General features: G+C 41.5%; 1 protein-coding gene across 1 annotated transcript in view; it reads left to right on the top strand.

Moving 5' to 3' along the window:
- LOC134585434 (allurin-like) overlaps nucleotides 1-13,842 on the top strand; it is an 80,271-nt gene that overhangs the window by 39,712 nt on the left and 26,717 nt on the right. The window contains exon 4 of the mRNA XM_063440852.1: nucleotides 8,660-8,814. Within this exon, the coding sequence (XP_063296922.1) occupies nucleotides 8,660-8,814 (155 nt within the window). The remainder of the gene's footprint in view (nucleotides 1-8,659; nucleotides 8,815-13,842) is intronic.

The following is a 13,842-nucleotide window of genomic DNA, read 5'->3' as shown; positions in this document are numbered from 1 at the left end:
GGAGAGTTTTACAGAAGCTTCAACTGTCTAAGAGTTGTGCTAAGAGTTCTTTTTTACTGTTACAGGTAAGATTCATCTGTAGGAAAAGGTTACTGACTGCACAAGGTTTGATTTCCTGTTGGTAATTATAAGGCATTTGATTGGATTAGGTAGCTACTTGCTATTGATTGCTATTTAAATTAGCTATTGTTTGCTAATAAGCAGAGGCCTACCCAGGTGTTAAACATTCCTAGTGGGAGGTGATTTTAGGAGTATATAAGGGTAGTTGTCATTAGCTTGGCTAATAGAGCTTGGTTGCTTCATCTAAGTGTTGCTTCTAAGTGTGTGTGTGGTTGGAGATATTCTGGAGAGTTTTACAGAAGCTTCAACTGTCTAAGAGTTGTGCTAAGAGTTCTTTTTTACTGTTACAGGTAAGATTCATCTGTAGGAAAAGGTTACTGACTGCACAAGGTTTGATTTCCTGTTGGTAATTATAAGGCATTTGATTGGATTAGGTAGCTACTTGCTATTGATTGCTATTTAAATTAGCTATTGTTTGCTAATAAGCAGAGGCCTACCCAGGTGTTAAACATTCCTAGTGGGAGGTGATTTTAGGAGTATATAAGGGTAGTTGTCATTAGCTTGGCTAATAGAGCTTGGTTGCTTCATCTAAGTGTTGCTTCTAAGTGTGTGTGTGGTTGGAGATATTCTGGAGAGTTTTACAGAAGCTTCAACTGTCTAAGAGTTGTGCTAAGAGTTCTTTTTTACTGTTACAGGTAAGATTCATCTGTAGGAAAAGGTTACTGACTGCACAAGGTTTGATTTCCTGTTGGTAATTATAAGGCATTTGATTGGATTAGGTAGCTACTTGCTATTGATTGCTATTTAAATTAGCTATTGTTTGCTAATAAGCAGAGGCCTAACCAGGTGTTAAACATTCCTAGTGGGAGGTGATTTTAGGAGTATATAAGGGTAGTTGTCATTAGCTTGGCTAATAGAGCTTGGTTGCTTCATCTAAGTGTTGCTTCTAAGTGTGTGTGTGGTTGGAGATATTCTGGAGATAACCTGGAGGTAATCCGAGGTATTCAGGAGGATAAATAAAAAGTTAAGGTTTGTTTGATTTAAATTATTCACCTCATTGGAATGGCAGACTTAGTTCAGTGTAATAGTTGCTATTCATTTGTTTCACGTTCCACTTTTTGGAGGTTTGGTTGTTGTCTAATCTGTAGACAGTTCACTATTTTGCGGCAGGAGATTGTATTTTTGAAGTCTGAGATTTGTAAATTATCTGGTAAACAAACTCAGGCTGGAACTGCTGCAAAGCCACTGCCGCAGAGACATACTAGGAATGGCAGATGGATTACTGTAGGATCTGGTAGACTTGGAGTTGTGGATAAAAGGCATATTGCACAGTCTGTTGCTCTACATAATTCATTTTCTGCACTTTCAGAGTGTAGTGGTGTCGTGGAGAGAGGCACTGAGGCTAGTGGTGTTGTGCAGAGAGGCACTGAGGCTAGTGGTGTTGTGCAGAGAGGCACTGAGGCTAGTGGTGTTGTGCAGAGAGGCACTGAGGCTAGTGGTGTTGTGCAGAGAGGCACTGAGGCTAGTGGTGTTGTGCAGAGAGGCACTGAGGCTAGTGGTGTTGTGAAGAGAGGCATTGAGGCTAGTGGTGTTGTGAAGAGAGGCATTGAGGCTAGTGGTGTTGTGCAGAGAGGCACTGAGGCTAGTGGTGTTGTGCAGAGAGGCTTGAAGACTATGGTGAGGCCTAATAGAAAGCAGTTGTTGGTGGGGGATTCCATCATAAGAGGTGTGGAGATGGACAATGGTGGTCTTGTGAGGTGTCTTCCCGGAGCTACTGCTCACAGAGACAGGAGACGTATCGGTAATATTGTTAAGCAAGCAAAGCAGGAAGGGGAATTGGATGTACTTGTCCATTTAGGGACAAATGACTTGGCTTGCAATGAGGTTTCAGAGGTTAAGGAAGTTTTTAGTGTTTTTGCCAATGATATACGGCAGGTTGCTTCCACATTGTCATTCTCTGAAGTTCTGCCTGTGCATAACACTCAGAATGACAGGCGGATGCGTATTAGGGACTTTAACTTGTGGCTTGGTGAATGGTGTCGGGAGCAAGGATTTGGCTTTATTGCTCATGGTAGCTCTGTTTGGAATGGAAATAAACTGTACAAAAAAGATGGTTTGCATCTTTCTCAAAAGGGAACAAATGTTCTCAGTGAGCAGTTCAGAGGTTTTGCTAGGATGTATTTAAACTAGGAGGGGGGGGGGGCAAAAGGGTGATAAAACATCAATCCAATTGTCCCCCAAAACAAGGACAGAAGGTGCCTGTAGCAAGTGTGTTAAAAAATGATAAGCTTAGAGTCATGTCTACAAATGCTCGCAGTTTAGGGAATAAGATCCATGAACTTGTGGCAATAATGGCAACTGATAGTGTAGATTTAGTCGCTGTTACTGAGACATGGTATAATGAGAAAAATGACTGGGACATAGCAATACCAGGGTACTCTTTATATAGAAAAGACAGGGAAGGCAAGAAAGGGGGAGGGGTGGCCCTGTATGTAAAGAATAGCATAAAATCTAGCCTAATAAAGGTTAGTGAGGCGAACATAGAGTCAGTTTGGGTTACGTTAGAATTTGGTAATCACACAGTAACTCGTATAGGTGTGATTTATAGGCCCCCAGGACAAATTGAAGAGTTAGATAATCTACTAGTTGAAGAAATAGCTAAAATGACAATGAAGGGGGAAGTTATCATCATGGGTGACTTTAATCTTCCTGATATAAATTGGAAAACAAAAATAGCTACTTGTGCCAGGAGCACACATATTCTAAACTCCCTACTGGGATTGTCTCTAAAACAAGTCGTTGAGGAGCCAACTCGTAAAGAGGCCATACTAGATTTAGTGTTAACAAATGGAGATTTGGTATCAGATATTACTGTAGGTGAAAGTTTAGGATCCAGTGATCATCAGTCAGTGTGGTTTAATATAAGAACAGTGACTGAGTCACACCACACAAAAACAAAAGTTTTAGACTTTAGAAAAACAGACTTTTCCAAAATTAGAATATGTGTAAAGGAGTCATTATCAGACTGGAGCAATTTAAATGGAGTCCAAAAGAAATGGGATTATTTAAAAGTTGCACTACTGAAGGCAACAGAAAATTGCATTAGGCTTGTCAGCAAAAGCAAAAAATTCAAGAAACCACTGTGGTAATCCACAGATGTAGCCAAAATAGTAAAAAACAAAAAGTTAGCATTTAGTAATTATAAAAAACCCAGAGTGAGGAAGACAGAATGACCTATAAGATTAGGCAGAAAGAGGCTAAGCAAGTTATAAGAGCTTCCAAATCACACACAGAAGAGAAAATAGCACAGTCAGTAAAAAAGGGGGACAAAACCTTTTTTAGATACATAAATGAGAAAAGAAAAGTAAAACAAGGATTAGTTAGATTAAAAACAAAAGAAGGAAGGTATGTAGATGAGGATAAAGGTCTAGCTGACTGCCTCAATGAATATTTTTGTTCGGTATTTACAGATGAAAATGAAGGAAAGGGACCTCAGTTAAGAAAAAGGATAAATGAGTCATTTATTACACGTGAGTTTACAGAGGAAGAGGTTCTATTTCAACTGTCAAAAGTAAAGACAAATAAGTCAATGGGACCTGATGGAATACACCCAAAGCTATTAAAAGAGCTTAGTGGTGTACTAGCAAAACCATTAACAGATTTATTTAACCAATCATTGATAACAGGAGTAGTCCCAGAAGATTGGAAGTTATCGAATGTTGTGCCCATTCACAAGAAAGGTAATAGGGAGGAGTCGGGCAACTATAGGCCAGTAAGCCTAACTTCAGTAGTGGGGAAAGTGATGGAAACCATGTTAAAGGATAGGATTGTTGAACATCTAAAAACACATGGATTTCAAGATCAGAGACAACATGGGTTTACTTCAGGGAGATCATGCCAAACTAATCTTATTGATTTTTTTGATTGGGTAACTGAAATTATAGATCAGGGTGGTGCAGTAGACATTGCTTACCTCGATTTCAGTAAGGCTTTTGACACTGTTGCACATAGAAGGCTTATCAACAAACTACAATCTTTGAGTTTGGATTCCAATATTGTTGAATGGGTAAGGCAGTGGCTGAGTGACAGGCAACAGAGGGTTGTAGTCAATGGAGTATATTCGAAGCTTGGGCTTGTCACCAGTGGGGTACCTCAGGGATCTGTACTTGGACCCATTATTTTTAATATTTTTATTAGTGATATTGCAGAAGGTCTTGATGGTAAGGTGTGTCTTTTTGCGGATGATACTAAGATATGTAACAGGGTTGATGTTCCAGGAGGGATAAGCCAAATGGAAAATGATTTAGGTAAACTAGAAAAATGGTCAGAGTTGTGGCAACTGACATTTAATGTGGATAAGTGCAAGATAATGCATCTTGGACGTAAAAACCCAAGGGCAGAGTACAGAATATTTGATAGAGTCCTAACCTCAACATCTGAGGAAAGGGATTTAGGGGTGATTATTTCTGATGACTTAAAGGTAGGCAGACAATGTAATAGAGCAGCAGGAAATGCTAGCAGAATGCTTGGTTGTATAGGGAGAGGTATTAGCAGTAGAAAGAGGGAAGTGCTCATGCCATTGTACAGAACACTGGTGAGACCTCACTTGGAGTACTGTACACAGTACTGGAGACCCTATCTTCAGAAGGATATTGATACCTTAGAGAGAGTTCAAAGAAGGGCTACTAAACTGGTTCATGGATTGCAGGATAAAACTTACCAGGAAAGGTTAAAGGATCTTAACATGTATAGCATGGAGGAAAGACGAGACAGGGGGGATATGATAGAAACATTTAAATACATAAAGGGAATCAACACAGTAAAGGAGGAGACTATATTTAAAAGAAGAAAAACTACCACAACAAGAGGACATAGTCTTAAATTAGAGGGGCAAAGGTTTAAAAATAATATCAGGAAGTATTACTTTACTGAGAGGGTAGTGGATGCATGGAATAGCCTTCCAGCTGAAGTGGTAGAGGTTAACACAGTAAAGGAGTTTAAGCATGCGTGGGATAGGCATAAGGCTATCCTAACTATAAGATAAGGCCAGGGACTAATGAAAGTATTTAGAAAACTGGGCAGACTAGATGGGCCGAATGGTTCTTATCTGCCGTCACATTCTATGTTTCTATGTTTCTATGTTTCTATATATATAGATACCAATATATATCATATATAATATATAGCGTGGACTGTTTCTTTCCTTATATTGTGTACATATGACTTCTGTATATATGTATTTGACGGTTGGTAAATAAATAGGGATACCTTTTGGTGTCTTTAGCCTTTTGTCCAGGGCTAGTGTAGGGATAAGTTTTTTTTTTTCTTTCACCATTATTTTCTGCCCCTATATTACACAGTGCTGTATTATAATGGACCCCTGTCATTTCATACAATCTGAAAGCTGGAATGCACAAAGGGAAATTTGGGGTACTACATCAAAATAATTAAAAAAATAATAATTTGGGAACTATGGATTTAGTATGTACGTATGGGATACATGGTTGAAGCATTTAGTGACAGTGACCCCTAGTGTTTTATATGGGGTAATTGATATTCATAACTTTTTTTGCTAGATATTAGTTACACTTAGTATCGAAAATACTTTAGACTTGACTCCTTTGGACCATGCACTAGTTGTCTGTATGTTGCTAAGATTTATGTACCATTGAATATTATGTTTTGTTACATAGTTACATAGGCTGAAAATTTCAGCCTTCCTATTCAGGATTTTTCAATGGCAACAAAAGGTGTTTGTTTGTTTTTTTAAACTATTGTGCATCCAAGTTTTTGGTTTCTTTCATGCGTCATTGTGGCAATAATAAATGTAACGGCACCCCGGGCATAAAGGGGTTAAACCGCCATTTTAGTAGATCTTCCCCTTCCAGAGACACAGGCACAGCTACTGCAGAACCCCAACAGGTTACCAAGTAGCACTCCAAACTCCCGAACTGGAACCTCACGAATAGCTGCTAGCAGCTGAACAGGAAAAGCACCCAAGCGGCTTACACTCCTGGCAATCAGTCTCTAACAGCATACAGTAAATCCCCTCAAGAACAAGACAAAGCTCCGTGTTGAGGGTCAAGCAATGAACAGACAGAGCTGTGGGTTTATTGTTCTTATATACACACATTATTACCACCCACAGGGTTTTGGAAAACAACCAATAAACACGTACAATACACTCAGACACTCCCACACAAAATTCTCCCCTCTGTCTGTGATACAATTACCTTACACAATTGGTAATGTAATTATCACAGACAGAGAAATACAGTTTTTCCACATTTTTCATAACTTTAAAAGTATGCATCACATTCACATAAAACGTACATTTTCAGCATACTACAAATACAAACATACGTCAAAATCATACAAATTGGTCCAGTGGTTCAAAAGATAGATCTTAGTCCTTTGTGACCAAATGAAGCATGGCTTTTCTGCCCAGAACCAGTTCCACAGAGTCTTCTATCCTGGAGATAATTGGGAAGTAATCCAATTATCTCCAAGGACAGAGGCAAAACTCCAAGCACATGGCAGTAAAAAGACAGTAAAATACAATAAAATACACAAGGTTACATTTATTACATAAAATACAGACATGCAACATATCCCCAGATAGCTTAGGTCTGAGCACACATTATTACTGACTGGCGCTCAGACAACACACATACAGTTCAATTGCCATGGAGCCAAAGTCTTTCCAATAGTCTTTCATTATACAAATGGGCTCCATGGCATAGCTATCTGGGGTATCACCGCTCAAACAGGGCAAGCACTGAATGACCCGGCTTTCATGTCTTTGCAGGGGAAAATCAAGTGTTTCAACATGGGGCCATAGTCTAAAGGCAGCAGGCGGGCAACCAGGCTCCTCCAATGCACAGTGGCGAGATTGGTCTCGTCACAATAAAGTAGATGAAATAGTTACTACATGAGAAACAGTATGTTGGATGCTTTTAATTTAAAGGGGCACTCCTGGTAATAACAAACTAAAACATATGTAATTAACTACGTTATTAAGACACCCAGGGCTCGAGCCCTGCAGGAACGCATGGGAACGACGTTCCTGCACTTTTTCCAAAGCTGGAACGCCGTTCCCACTAGTAGTCCTGCAGGACCTGCCCTGTTACCAGCACACTAGGGCTCAGCACACTCTGTGTTCCCTCTCCAGCTGCAGCTCACATTCGCGAGACCCGCGGCTGTCAGAGCATTTCTACGGGTTACCATGGCAACACTCCGCACAGCACGCAGGCGAGTCTCATGAGAGTTAGAGCTGGAGAGGGAACACAGTGTGTATTGGGCCCCCGTGTGCAGTGGCTGGCTCCCTCCACCATACCACCGGACCACCAGGCGATCTCCCCCCTCCCTGACAAGGTTAGAAAAAGGGAGGGGGGAAAAATAAATATACATACACAAATTGAAAAAAAAAATGCTTCCCCCCTAACACACACACACACACACACACACATCATCCAGCACACACACTCACACACACATACACACCATATTCATTATACACACACTGCACTCACTACAAACACTACATTTATTATACACACACTGCACTCACTACACACACTATACACAATCTGCACTTACTACAAACACACTACATTCACTATACTTACTCAGCACTCACTACACACACTGCATTCATTATACACACTGCACTCACCACACACTGCATGCATTATTCACATTCTGCACTCACTACAAATACACTACATTCACTATACACACTACATTAATTATACACTCTGCACTCACTACATACAATATACATAATCTGCACTTACTACAAACACACAACATTCATTATACACACTCTTCACTTACTACAAACACATTACATTCACTATACACACTCTGCACTTACTACAAACACTACATTCCTTATATACACTCTGCATTCACTACAAACACAGTACATTTATTATACACACTGCACTCACTACAAACACACTACATTCATTATACACACCCTTCACTGCACTATATGCATAGGAGTGGGGGGAGGGATCTTTGGTGAGTTCCCACACTTTTTTCCCCAGGACTTGACCCCTGAGGACACCCAATTTTGAATATTAGTTGCAAAAATAAAAAATACAGATCTGCAGTATTCTGTATTTTATCATCATTTACCATCAAGAAGGAAAGCAAATGTAGTATAGTTCAGCTTTCATAAGGAACTTAAAAAAAAATCCCTGCTTGTAGAACCCTGATATGCAGAGCATTATGTGATATACTCAGCAGTATGGAAAGTACCATGGAACGTTATTACAGCTCACTGTTTGGCTGATCACTTCCCTGTCTAAGCAGCACCATATGTTGAAATCTAAAGCCTGAGGGTTTGTTGTTGCAGCAACTTCAAATGTGGGAATCTCTATTTATCTTTTTATTTTATTATTTGGAAGTGGTCATATTCTTAAATGCATTATATATACATTGCATGTAAAATACTGAGTATATTCCAGCATGGAAAAAGTAGCCATTTTGTCTCGTGTTATATTTTACACAGGGTGTGAGAGCATTACATTTTATTACATGTGGCTATATTTGATTTACATAACATATGAATTTAATTGAATATCTATTCCAGGACCAATTAGCGCTCAATGTGGTGAGAACATCTATATGTCAAGCGATGAGACTGACTGGGACTCTGTAATACAATCATGGTATGATGAGAAGGAGTTCTTTGAATATGGATACGGAAAAATAGATAAAGATGAGATGGTGGGCCATTATACTCAGGTAGATATGGTTGTGAAATATATAATGACACCCACATGGTTGAAACTGCAGTCTATGGCTGCTTTCTTGTCACCAATTATTTTCATTTGATGTCTAAAATGTCTTAATATCTGTATATTTCCTGGTAAAATATTTTATAAATAAATAAATAAATAAATAAATAAATATTGTGATTCTGAGCCTGCCTGCCTAGGAATGGAGATCCTCAGTCTGAAGAACCCTGACTGTTACTCACTGCAATCCCCTCTTCCTAATTTAATTGGTGCTGGGCTTTGGCAGCTGCCCAGCCCTGATCACAGTGTTATTGACACAGACAGTATATTAGGCTGCTGCATGAGAGGGAGATCTCCTTCTGATTCAGTAAACTGACAATAGATGGTGATTTTAGCTGGGAAATCACTCTGCTTTTGCCAGGAGAGCAATTGTTTGCTAACGTTGGTGTCATATTTATTGTATGGTAAAGGTTAATGCTGGCTTAGGGTTGATACAGGTTCAGGGTTAGGGTTCATGGTTAGGGGTAGAGATGGATTAAACTTAGGGTAAGTGTTTGATTAGATTTTCTGTAAGCAAGGTAGGATGGTAGAACTGATTGGGGGGATCCTAGACATATAAGGCATTTAACAATTAGCATACATGGATCTATTTTGGTTTCTCTTTCTTTAGTTGCACTTGATTTGAAAAAAAAAGTTTTTCCCATTTTTATTGTTTTGCTCATAATTAATGCTGTGTTATATGTACATATAGGATATTAAAATAAAGCCCTTTTTGTCCTTTAAGAAATAATAAGTAATATGTATTGGGACACTCAGAGAGAAACCCTTAAATTACAGTGGAACAAACAAAAAGCACAAATTCTAGGTTTTGTTTTGGTTCAAAAGTTGGATTGTTGCCTCGCAATTAAAAATGCCAGCCATGGTAGTGCAGGAGATAGCTAGCACTGGTGGCATTACTGCATAAAATCCCTGTCTGCCACCTATGCTTTAATATCCATATAGATAGCCAACTGATTAATAGCCTGACCTGACCTAAACCTCCTATTATAAGGAACGGACAAGGAAAATAATTCAACCCGGGCATTTTTGAATCACAGCAACCCACTGAGAAGGGGGCAGGGCAAGGAAGGGGGTGTTTTATCATTACCAATGACAATTTTTGTTGTTTCAATGCTTTTCCAGACCAGTCCATATGCAGAGCCATACTGAAGAGCTCTCCCTTGAGACAAAGGCCCTGTATTTGTTCATTGCAGCACAAGCAAATGTATTAACATGCTTGTGCTGTGTTTGCTTGTAACTTATCTTTGGGATTCCAGAGGGTAAAAGGGCCAGGAAAGCTTATTGTGCATGTGCTTGGAGACGGTTTTTGAGATTGTGTATGTGTATAGTTAGCTGATTGTGGAGTTTTGTTTAAGCAGATCAGTTTCAGTTGTGTTGTGTTTGTGGTGTAATATGTGTAGCTAGGGGCCATAGAGAGTGAGATATAGTGTCTATAGGGATTGTGATTAATGTTTGCAAAGGAACTGTAGTGTATGTGTGTGAAGTGGTTGTAAAGAGTGTGTTTGTTTACAGGGGATCTGTTGTGTTCATTGGAGATCCAGGTTGTGTATGTCAGGAATGTAGTTTGTGTGTGTGATGCAGTGTTTGCCTATAGGGGATATATTATGTGTAAGTCTCATTGTGTTTATAGGAGATCTAGAGTTTGTGTGTGTATTAGTAGCGGATTCAAGAGTGTCTAGGGGTTCTAGTGTGTGTGTGTGTGTGTGTGTGTAGAAGTTCCAGAGTTGTGCAGGGGGTATAGTGTTTGTCTACTGTAGTGTGTGTGTGTAGGAATGCAAAAGGTGTGTGAAGGGCTCCGAGCGTGTGCACGAGGGGTGCAGTGTATCTAGGGTGCAGTGTGTGTGTGAAGGGTGCGGTCTGCGCAAAGGGTGGCGTGTGGTAGGGCAGTAGTGTGTGTGTGTGTGTGTGGGGGGGTGGTATGTGTTAGAGATACAATGTGTGTGTGCGCAAAGAGATGCAATGTGTGTGCAGTCTGTGTGTGGAGGGTCCAGTGTGTGCATATTGGTGCAGTGTGCAGTGTGTAGTGTGTGTGTGAAGGGTGGAGTGTGTGTGAGGATCTGATCTTGAGAAAGACCTGGATAGGTCAAAATGTCGATCCTCATTGTTTTTTGCACAATAAACCAGTTACACATTTTTTTATGTGCAGGAGTGCACCTTTATTGATAATTATGTATATGTATATATATATATATATTATATATATATATATATATATATATATATATATATATATATATATAGTGATGTCGCGAACATAAAATTTCCGGTTCGCGAACTGCGAACGCGAACTTCCGCAAACGTTCGCGAACGGCGAACGCGAACTTCCGCAAACGTTCGCGAACCGGCGAACCCGGTGAACCGCCAGAGACTTGGCAGGCAAATTTTAAAACCCACAGGGACTCTTTCTGGCCACAATAGTGATGGAAAAGTTGTTTCAAGGGGACTAACACCTGGACTGTGGCATGCCGGAGGGGGATCCATGGCAAACCTCCCATGGAAAATTACACAGTTGATGCAGAGTCTGGTTTTAATCCATAAAGGGCATAAATCACCTAACATTCCTAAATCACAATGGATATGGATTGACACCTGACATATGACATATTGACACCTTGACATATGGATTGACACCTGTCCTCAGAGACCCTGATACACACTGACACAGAACAGAATAGGGACTGTTCCCCCTTCATAGGGTCACTTGGCAGATATGGATTAACACCTTTCCTCAGGGACCCTGATACACACTGAAACAGAGCAGAATAGGGACTGTTCCCCCTACATAGGGTCACTTGGCAGATATGGATTGTATCCCTGATACACACTGACACAGAGCAGAATAGGGACTGTTCCCCCTACACAGGGTCACTTGGCAGATATGGATTGACACCTGTCCTCAGGGACCCTGATACACACTGACACAGAGCAGAATAGGGACTGTTCCCCCTACATAGGGTCACTTGGCAGATATGGATTGACACCTGTCCTCAGGAACCCTGATACACACTGACACAGAGCAGAATAGGGACTGTGAAACCCCTACATAGGGTCACTTGGCAGATATGGATTGTATCCCTGATACACACTGACACAGAGCAGAATAGGGACTGTTCACCCTACACAGGGTCAATTGGCAGATATGGATTGACACCTGTCCTCAGGGACCCTGATACACACTGACACAGAGCAGAATAGGGACTTTTCCTCCTACATAGGGTCACTTGGCAGATATGGATTGACACCTGTCCTCAGGGACCCTGATACACACTGACACAGAGCAGAATAGGGACTGTTCCCCCTACACAGGGTCAATTGGCAGATATGGATTGACACCTGTCCTCAATACCCTGATACACACTGACACAGAGCAGAATAGGGACTGTTCCCCCTACACAGGGTCAATTGGCAGATATGGATTGACACCTGTCCTCAGGGACCCTGATACACACTGACACAGAGCAGAATAGGGACTGTTCCTCCTACATAGGGTCACTTGGCAGATATGGATTGAACCTGTCCTCAGGGACCCTGATACACACTGACACACTACATGGGGTCACTTGGCAGATATGGATTGACACCTGTCCTCAGATACCCTGATACACACTGACACAGAGCAGAATAGGGACTGTTACCCCTACATAGGGTTACTTGGCAGATATGGATTGACACCTGTCCTCAGGGACCCTGATACACACTGACACAGAGCAGAATAGGGACTGTTCCTCCTACATAGGGTCACCATTTTTAGCCCAAGGCAGCTCATCTCATCAGGCCTTTTTTAGTCAAATGTATCACCCACTGTCAGTCCCTTCGGGATCCATCCCTTATTCATCTTAATAAAGGTGAGGTAATCTAGACTTTTTTGACCTAGGCGACTTCTCTTCTCAGTGACAATACCTCCTGCTGCACTGAAGGTCCTTTCTGACAGGACACTTGAAGCGGGGCAGGCCAGAAGTTCTATCGCAAATTGGGATAGCTCAGGCCACAGGTCAAGCCTGCACACCCAGTAATCAAGAGGTTCATCGTTCCTCAGAGTGTCGATATCTGCAATTAAGGCGAGGTAGTCTGCTACCTGTCGGTCGAGTCGTTCTCTGAGGGTGGATCCCGAAGGGCTGTGGCGATGCGTAGGACTTAAAAAGCTCTGCATTTCCTCCATCAACAACACGTCTTTAAAGCGTCCTGTCCTTGCCGGCGTGGTCGTGGGAGGAGGAGGATTACTTTCACCTCTTCCCCTGTTAGATTCCCGTTGTGCTGTGACATCACCCTTATACGCTGTGTAAAGCATACTTTTTAATTTATTTTGCAAATGCTGCATCCTTTCCGACTTGTTGTAATTTGGTAACATTTCAGTCACTTTCTGCTTATACTGGGGGTCTAGTAGCGTGGACACCCAGTACAGGTCGTTCTCCTTCAGCCTTTTTATACGAGGGTCCCTCAACAGGCACGACAGCATGAAAGACCCATTTGCACAAGGTTGGATGCCGAGCTACTCATTTCCCGTTCCTCCTCCTCAGTGATCTCAGTGATTTCCCCCCAGCAACGTACAACACCACGGGTACCAGATAGGTGACAACGAGCAACCTGGGATGCCTGTTGTGGTTGGTCTTCCTCCTCCTCCTCCAAGCCACATTGCTCCTCTGACTCCTCTTCCTCACAATCCTCTTCCAGCGTTGCCGCAGGTCCAGCAAGCGATGATGATAAGGCTGTTTCTGGTGGTGATGGTGACCACAACTCTTCCTCTTCCTCTTCACGCTCATCCATGGCCTGATGCAGCACTCTTCGCAGGGCACGCTCCAGGAAGAAAACAAATGGTATGATGTCGCTGATGGTGCCTTCGGTGCGACTGACTAGGTTTGTCACCTCCTCAAAAGGACGCATGAGCCTACAGGCATTGCGCATGAGCGTCCAGTAACGTGGCAAAAAAATTCCCAGCTCCCCAGAGGCTGTTCTAGCACCCTGGTCATACAAATAT

This window comes from Pelobates fuscus, chromosome 2, assembly GCF_036172605.1.
Source record: "Pelobates fuscus isolate aPelFus1 chromosome 2, aPelFus1.pri, whole genome shotgun sequence".
Lineage (NCBI taxonomy): Eukaryota > Metazoa > Chordata > Amphibia > Anura > Pelobatidae > Pelobates > Pelobates fuscus.
This window is presented reverse-complemented; position numbering and strand designations above follow the sequence as displayed.